Source organism: Gossypium hirsutum, chromosome A13, assembly GCF_007990345.1.
Source record: "Gossypium hirsutum isolate 1008001.06 chromosome A13, Gossypium_hirsutum_v2.1, whole genome shotgun sequence".
In the NCBI taxonomy this organism is placed as follows: domain Eukaryota; kingdom Viridiplantae; phylum Streptophyta; class Magnoliopsida; order Malvales; family Malvaceae; genus Gossypium; species Gossypium hirsutum.
The window spans coordinates 29,637,006-29,645,288 of record NC_053436.1 but is presented as its reverse complement, the minus strand read 5'-3'; the positions used below and the strand labels follow the sequence as shown (position 1 = coordinate 29,645,288).

The window sequence follows — 8,283 nt, the reverse complement described above, 5'->3', positions numbered from 1 at the left end:
TAAACTTACCCTAAAAGAATGTATGGGATAAATGTAATGATATATACCATATGTTATGAATAAATAATAAAGAATTAAAAGCCTGCTATATAAATTTTTTTATAAATTAAAAGATAATGTTGAGTTTGCTCTCTATTTAAGGATTCTACTTGGGTTTAAATATCTCAAACCAATATATATAAAAGTGTAAAGAAGCTGGTTTTGGGGAGACAACTAAAAAGGAATTTTCTAACAAACTTAAGAAAAGAGAGTAAGAAAATGCAAAGAAAAAAAAATAAAATAAAAGCAAAGGTGGCAGATTTTTTTTTTTAAATTTTCTAACAATTATTTTAAATTAAAAGAAGAAGAAGAAGAAATCAAAGAGATAGATAGAGGGAAAATAAAATAAAAATTGGAAAAAATCATTGTTTTATTCTTACAAGACAAAAAGATCCATTGGTCCATTTGTCAGCAATTTAGTTGGGCAAGTGTTTGGTTTAGTCTTATGGAACTCTGCTTCTTTTCCTCAATTCTCCCCTGTTTTTTTGCTCTTCATTTTCTTTCCAAAAACGGCACCTCCATTTAATTATTAAATAAAATTTTTAATTTAATATTGATGTGGCAACATTAATTAAGGGAGATGTAATAGCAGAGTATTTAGGAAACAAAGATTTTCTCTGCTTCATCTCCCACTCTCATAAAACCAAAAAGGGCGAAGCAAAGAGATATAGATAAAGAAACAAATTTAATTTGGTTTTGTTAATTTTTTAATAAATTACAATTTTAATCAATAGAAAAGAGAGAAAGAAACATTTATTTTCGTTTTTGTGTGTGTTTTTGTTAAATTTCATTGGTTGCACGTGGAAACCCAGAAGGTAAATTCTCCTCAGCTTCTTTTCTGTAACAGCTTTTCTCTTCTTTTTTTTTTTTTTTGGTGTTGTAATTATTATATAATTATTATTTCATTTGTTGTTGATCATCCCATCTACCATCTCCATTTTGCTTCTCTGCAACTACCCTTCTTTCTTTTCTTTCTTGTTCTTCTTTGTAAGCATTTTCCCTTTCTTAAATTTTAGATTTTTTTTATTTGATCAGGCCTCTTTTTTTTTCCTTTTCCTTTTTTATGTTCTGAGTTTTAATTGGTTTGAATGTGAAATTCATCTACTTGAGACATATCAATTAGCTTAAAGTTTTGGTTTTTGCTTGATCTCTAATTGTGATGATCAATACCCTTTTGTTGGATTTTCCTTTTTTCCTTCAATTTAAAGTTTCAAACTCTACGCATAAAGTGATGGGCTTTTGTCAATTTATCACATGGTTGTTTCTGGTTCTGTTTATTGAATCTTAAACTGTGTTATTGGTTTTTTTTTTTTTGTAACTTTTGAACCATAGGTTCTGTTGACTGTTTAACATGATCCGAAGTTTTGGTTTCTCATTAATTTTAACTTAATGACTTTGAGGTGCAAGGATTAATGGCTACATTTTGTTTTCATTGTTCATCTTGAATTTTTTGGTGGATAAATTACTTTGAATGGAGATTTGTGTGTTATTATAGGCTCTATAATATTCTTAATTCTGATCCTTTTTTTTCATGTTTAGAGTCGGTAAAATTGTCAAAAAGCATGGCTCTTTCTGGGGTTAAAATGATAGAGGGAATTGAGGATTCTTGAGAATTTGGATGAGCTAAGGACTGATTTAGCTGACTATATTGTTGAGTTATCAGAAGCTGCAGTGAAGGAGAGAGGTGTGTTTGCCATAGCATTGTCTGGTGGTTCTCTCATTGGCTTAATGGGGTATCAATCCACTCCTTATTCCATGCTTTTTGTTTTGTAATTTTGGTGTTCTTCCATTAAAGCTTTTTGTTGGCGAACAGGAAACTGTGTGAAGCACCTTATAACAAGACTGTAGACTGGGCTAAATGGTACATATTTTGGGCAGATGAACGCGTTGTTGCGAAAAACCACTCAGACAGCAATTATAAGCTTGCAAAGGATGGCATTCTTTCCAAGGTTCGTATATGAATTTGTACTTTATTTTATGTTTTGGTTTCCTTTAGCTTTCCAAGAACCAAGTGGAAGGAACTTTTGGTAAGAAGATGATGCTTGTTAGTAGGATGTGTTCCTTCGATATTCAGTGATTAGACTGGTCCAGACTTCGGATCTTGAAATTTTAGCCTTTGCTTGAAGGTATTTATGCTTGAATTCCTTATCAATTATGTTGTGTTCTGATTTTGGGACAGACTTATGTTAACTGGTATATTAGTTGATGCTGCACTAGCTGATCATTCCGTAATGGATTCGGGGTTCCTTAGTTTTGAAGATTCCCATGTTTGTTTGTTGAATTCATCTTCTGTGTGTTGTGGTTATCTTTGGATATTAAATCGAGTATATGCTTTAGAAAGTATGAGGCATTAGGTCTGATATTGAACTAGATGTTTGGTTTTACTAAAAAACCTTCTTATCTCTGGGGAAAAAAATTTCACCTTCATGTTTTATTTGCATGGTGCTACTCTAAGTTCTCTTTTCGCTTGTTCACGGTGCCATCTTTGACTCACCACTACATAAAAAAATAATAATAAAACAAATGCATAATGCAAGTGTGCTTTTTCCTTTTTGTGAAGACAATATCGAAGTGTAAATTGTTCACATGATTTGAAGAACTTGTACTGGTGGTCCTATCGTTCTCGGAACTTTTTAATTTCTTCCAGTTGCTAACTCCATTGCCTAGGTAAAGATAGCGTGAGGGATGCATATCCCTAATATCAGAAATTATCAAAATAATCAAGATGATTGATGGTTCTGAAAAGCTTAAGGCCTTACAGTGAAACTGCCATTTTGCAGTTTTTGTGGATTCATTTGTTCAAAGATGGAAGAGATTTTATGTTTGGATCCTCTTAAGTAATTTCTCTTGATATTTAGGATCAGACAAGTTTGAGATTCTTAGGAATTACTGATCTTTTTACTGTTTCTTTGTCTATCCCTTGTCTCCTCTCTTTTTCTTAACTTTTTCTCGTATCTTACACTATAAATTAAAGTAAAACTTGATGTATCCTTTTTTCATGGTGTGTTACCTCGAACATTAAATATAAAAACTAGCTTGTTACTTGTTAGTCATGGTTTGCATCCATTTGCATAGCTAGTCTGCCAAATGATTTGATTAGCTTTGAACTAAATTTGAATACGGTAAAAGTTCGACTACTTTATTTGTTTGTTTCACCAAATTTTTGGATTGTGATGGAAAAGCTATTGTAATGAGTCGCAGCATAAACATTAGCGTCAAAAGGGCTTCCTTTTGCGTTTGCTGTCATGTATCACCGATATTTTCATTGGTAGATAGTTTGATTGAAAAGTTATGCTTCAGCTTGTTTTGTTTGAGTTTCTGCCATATAACATACACGCTCGTATGGCTTATGCCTGGTATTTCCTGCAGGTGCCGATTGTTCCCAGCCATGTTCATTCTATCAATGATTCGGTTTCAGCAGAGGAGGCTGCTGACGAATACATGTTTGTTATTCGGCAGCTAGTTAAAACAAGGATGGTCAGTGTTTCCGACATTAGTGACTGCCCCAAGTTTGACCTTATCCTTCTCGGCATGGGCCCTGATGGTCACATTGCCTCGCTATTCCCTAATCATGCAGTGCTTGACGAGACAGAGGAATGGGTAACTTTCATCACCGATTCCCCTAAACCTCCACCTGAGAGGATAACATTCACTTTGCCCGTCATCAATTCAGCATCCAACGTTGCAATAGTCGTAACAGGAGAGAGCAAAGCAGAGGCTGTGCATTTGGCAATTGACAACGTCGAACCCAACTGCCCGTCACTGCCTGCACGGTTAGTCCAACCAACAAAAGGGAAGTTGGTATGGTTTTTGGACAAACCAGCTGCATCGAAACTGGACAATCTTCAATTTTCAGAGTAGGGTTGAATTTATTTCTTTTGCCAAAGTGTATGTTTGTATGTAGTGGAGGTTTTTCAAACCCCGTCGACCCTCGTCCTCGATTAGTTCCTACTTCTTTTATCCCTTTTTATTTTCTTATAACTTCACCATTTTATTTTGTTTTTTTTTCTTCCTCTCTTTACCTTTTTGAGATGGCAAAGTTGAATCCTTTTTTCTGTAAGGAGAGGAAAATAAAAGTTGGGGTCTTAATGGAAAAGCTTTTCCTGGTTCAGGTTCCATTTACATGTGAATATGTAGATTGAATGCAGTCTAATTGCTTGCATGCCCTACTTTTGTTGACAAATTAGAGGGACCTTGATAATAATCAAGTACAGATTTCCATGTGATCCTTCTAACTGTTCAAAAGATGGCAAATAAAAACCTCTCATTCACTGGATATCTGATAGCATTTTGAATGAAACATATAAGACTTCCCACCTGCACATATTTTCATTGGTTAATGCACCATCTCCTTACAAAGTCTTTTCAAGTGTTGGTACCATTCCAACATTTGATTCAATGATAAATACATGTCTCCTTTATTCAGAAAACAATTTTCTAAATACCCTTTTCAGTTTTTTGTTTTTTTAAGAATAATAACTGAAGGTAGGTTATGAAAGTTTCATGATTTACAATGATCTAAGATGAGATTAAAAAAATTATACCCTTTGATCAGTTGGATAGCTTCAAGCCTTCAACTAATAATTGCATGTATGATGATTGGAAATAAAATACTTAAATACTTAATCTGCCTCTTGACAACAGTTGAAATGGAGAGATCTTCTTTACCTACTCTTAATCATCAAGATTTAAATAATAGAAAATAAATTTGTCTAATCTTTATCTCTTTCAAGAAAGTGACTGTAGTCGATGCTGGCAGCATATTTTACATTAGATTTTATCACACTAACCCCACAACAATGCTATAAAAAATTAAAGCTAAAACATATACGTAACTTAAAGAAAACAAGAGCTCTTCAGTAAATTCCATCTGTTTAATAGATAATGAATTTATTTAACCAGTTGTGTACTCAAGTGCTTATGAGCTTTCTCATAAATGTTTCTTTTTTTTTCCCCTGTAAACATATATATATGATTAATGATCAAACACTGCTTTCAAATTAAAAAAAAAAGAAGAAGAAGAAGAAGAAGAAGAAGAAGAAGAAGAGAACTTTTGGTAACTGTTCTTAATCATTATCAATTTAATTATTCAAAAATTGGGGTAACAATTTCTTTCAGCAGCCAATAGGGGGAAACATCATACTGGTTTACTTCTTATGCAGGTATAAGAAACCAACCACCACAGAGATGCCAACAATTGCCACAGGGATGGTCCAATATTGTTTTGTCAAGTCCATGAGCTTCTCAGAGTACTTAACGGCTTCCTTCTTAGAGGAAATTTCAAGTTCTGGGATGATAGGGGAGGACGTGTCAAGTTCACCAATGCAAAAGCTTTGCAGGAGCACCTTTGCACTTTTGCTGTGTCCAGCATCTTCAAAATCATCGGTTGCATCTTTCCCTTCAAGGAGATCATTGGCAGCGGGCCATTTAGGGGATTCATTATTTTATATTCCGGACACTCTCAGCTCCTATGTATGATAAAAAAAAGTAAAGAAGTGCAAGGACATTACCTGTCGACTCGAGCACTACATCATCACCTCCTGGATGCTCATCCAAATAAGAAGTAACATCATATACCTGTAAAGGATGAAGACACTTCGTTTTGTATCAAGAGATAAATGAAGGGAATGGAGCTCATTTCACTTGCATAAGACCATTGTATAGGATTTTCAGGTGCTTTGAAGGAAATACAAGGTGTTAGGCTTAATCAATCATGTGCAAATTGTAATTTAGTATGGATACAACCAAATTGATCCGAACTATTGGATTCACTACAAACGTCCACAGCAATGAATGCACAGCTCAGCACAGGATGTTAAGTTGCATCCTGCATTTCCTAGCCATTAAAACTAGTACATAAACCCTTGAAGCTAGTTGAACAGTGATCGATTAAGAGTCCAATTTCATTCAGGTGGAGCTACCTTCTTCGGGTGCCATAAGCAGGAAACCAAGTAGAACAGGACATAGGTACTAATGGGTGACACAAGACATGGTTTCATTACATAAAACTTCTCTATCAAACTTGACATCCTGATGAGCATAGTGAAAGCAAATTCTTGAAATGCTTTAAATACCAAGTAAAACAAGCTAGTAGCATCACAAATGAGCATATTGCAAATATAATGTTCTCTGTTGCTCTTCTGGAAAATGGATATAAATCCATGTCCTCAACATGATAATCATTCAAAGGCAACGCATGATTATGTAAGCTGTTCAGTTTCTAAAACAAATAACACCTAAAATAGAGGAAATTATAAAATAACTTATGCCATTTTCAACATCCCCAAAGCAAGAACAGGTTGTCATTTCTTGTAAAATACAAAAAAAAAAAAAAACCAATCCAATAAGCATAACACCATCATCTTCAAGCAAAACCCCGAAAACTTGGGCTTTGCAAATTTTATCTAAAAAAAACCTAAAACTTTGCACAAAATGGCACCCTAACCAGTATATTGCATTTGAGATGAGCCATAAAGAAGAGGCTGCTGTACTAGAAATTATGAACAAAACAAATCTAATTGTAAATACATAAAGACCCAATAGAACGAGGGAAGTGAAAGAGAACCTTGCCATCTATAACGATCCAGCAATCATCTTTGGTATTGTGCTGAGCGGCTTCTTGCATGGTATAAAGCTTTGTAAGGGTCGGCATGGCTTTGACCCTTTTTGTCTCTGTTTTTTCCTTTTTTCAGATTCCTTTGGCGCCTGTCTCCGACTTAGGATGCCTAGTTATAGAAAAATCGGAGCGTGGCGGGCACTCCTTGAAGGTTTAATTTGCCTTCAGTCTCTGCACTTGTAGGACTTTCGAAATTTAGTCCTTGGCAATGTTGAAACAACTTACTTGTTGTTGGGTTTAACCAGTTCAGTAATATAATTAAATGAAAATTTTAGGAAAACCATAATTAGTTGTACAGATAGACTTGTCTTTTTTTTTTTTATCTTGGTTTCAAGGTTTATTTATTTATTTATTTATCAATTTACAGTTATTTGCTTTATTTCTGAATATATTTTAACCGAACAAATAAAACGGGTTGTCTAGATTTAAACATCAGGCCTAATTCAACAAAAACTTAAACTCATGCCATATGTCATGGCTAGCCCTAAATTGTTTATTCCAAATATTTTAATTTTTATATTTAACAAGTAGAGGATTAAATTTATGGAAATAAAATAGATACAGTAAATTAAAAAATTTTAAAGAATATAAGGACGAAGAGAAGAATTAAACCTGCTTAGTTAGGTATTGAAAGAAAGAGCAGCAACGAATGAAGGATGGGCTCGCCACCACCAACCTTTCTTGAAACGGCCGCCTCGCCCGTCGTAAAAAATCATTATTTCGAATAATTTTCTATTTTTTAGTAAAATAAAATTTTCAGTTTATCTATTTCTTCGTGTATATATATATATTATAAATCAGATTTTATTTGATTTATAATAGGACTACAGAAGAAAAGTAAAATTATAATAATTAATTAAAATTGACAAATATTTAATATATAACAACAATGAAAACACCATAAGTACAAAGGGAAATATGCCTGTCATAAGTTAGTCCCACGCTAACTCAATTAATGTATTATAAAAGATTTAAATCAAGATAAGATTACATATTAATAAAAAATATATAAAAATAATTTAATAAGTTCTAAATATTTCTTTAATGAGTAGCTGCCTTTTGCCTAATTGTGTTAATTGATGATATTACTCGCGTTATTCGTAAATATTGGTGAGTTCAAACTAGAACAAACAAAGGGTGGGCAATGTTGGCATGAGAAACTATGTGAAAGCCTAAAGGGATGGGGATTCAATTTTCAAGATACCAAGCTCTTCAACATTGCACTTTTGAGCAAGCAAATTTGGCATCTAATACACCATAATGAGACCTTGTGATTTTCTCAACTAAATACTTTCCATCAAGTGATATATATTTTTTTTATAAAAAATGTTGATAAATCCTTTTATGTTTGGAAAGGATTTGTGACTACTTGAGTCTTCATATGCAAATTTTATCTAGCGCATTAGTAATGGACACAAGGCAAAGGTGTGAACTAATAGATGGGGCATGATTTGTCCGATAGGAAGGATTTTAAGTATATGGAACTCTCCCCAACAATGTCACTATTTCTACCCTTTTGTTGGATAACAGTAAAAGTGGAATGAGATTTTGGTTCAATCATCCTTTGCTAAAGACTATGCGAATAATATTTTGGCTCTACCTACTTGCAATAATGAGGTGGATGATGT

The 8,283-nt window shown here is 33.6% G+C and overlaps 2 protein-coding genes across 6 annotated transcripts; one reads left to right on the top strand and one right to left on the bottom strand.

The window, feature by feature from the left end:
• The first annotated feature begins 442 nt into the window (after window positions 1-442).
• Window positions 443-4,157, top strand: LOC107893687 (probable 6-phosphogluconolactonase 2). Of its 4 annotated transcripts, none has more exons than XM_041086030.1 (4): window positions 443-854; window positions 1,703-1,772; window positions 1,853-1,988; window positions 3,409-4,157. In XM_041086030.1, exons 2-4 carry the CDS (start codon window positions 1,768-1,770, stop codon window positions 3,898-3,900), a joined length of 633 nt encoding a protein of 210 aa, XP_040941964.1. In that variant the 5' UTR covers window positions 443-854; window positions 1,703-1,767; the 3' UTR covers window positions 3,901-4,157. The 4 variants fall into 4 exon arrangements, with proteins under 4 accessions (XP_040941964.1, XP_016674234.2, XP_016674235.2 ...); XM_016818745.2 differs by having other exon boundaries at window positions 1,579-1,772; XM_016818746.2 differs by lacking the exon at window positions 443-854 and adding an exon at window positions 890-1,026 and having other exon boundaries at window positions 1,579-1,772.
• Window positions 4,158-5,090: 933 nt separating this feature from the next.
• LOC107893688 (cytochrome b5) lies at window positions 5,091-7,369 on the bottom strand. 2 transcript variants are annotated; one of them, XM_041086032.1, is made up of 4 exons: window positions 7,268-7,369; window positions 6,605-6,826; window positions 5,550-5,616; window positions 5,091-5,437 (listed from the first exon to the last, which is right to left on the bottom strand). In XM_041086032.1, exons 2-4 carry the CDS (start codon window positions 6,689-6,691, stop codon window positions 5,187-5,189), a joined length of 405 nt encoding a protein of 134 aa, XP_040941966.1. In that variant the 5' UTR covers window positions 6,692-6,826; window positions 7,268-7,369; the 3' UTR covers window positions 5,091-5,186. The 2 variants fall into 2 exon arrangements, with proteins under 2 accessions (XP_040941966.1, XP_016674236.1); XM_016818747.2 differs by lacking the exon at window positions 7,268-7,369 and having other exon boundaries at window positions 6,605-6,844.
• Window positions 7,370-8,283: the final 914 nt, after the last annotated feature.

Excerpts from the sequence above, each read along its gene's own strand:
- LOC107893688 (XM_041086032.1), bottom strand. The coding sequence starts at position 6,691 with ATGCCGACCCTTACAAAGCTTTATACCATGCAAGAAGCCGCTCAGCAC. Across the intron at positions 5,617-6,604 it reads GGATCGTTATAGATGGCAAG|GTATATGATGTTACTTCTTA; the intron begins GTTCTCTTTCAC and ends CATCCTTTACAG. Across the intron at positions 5,438-5,549 it reads TGTAGTGCTCGAGTCGACAG|GGAAAGATGCAACCGATGAT; the intron begins GTAATGTCCTTG and ends ATCTCCTTGAAG.
- LOC107893687 (XM_041086030.1), top strand. Across the intron at positions 1,989-3,408 it reads AGGATGGCATTCTTTCCAAG|GTGCCGATTGTTCCCAGCCA; the intron begins GTTCGTATATGA and ends TATTTCCTGCAG.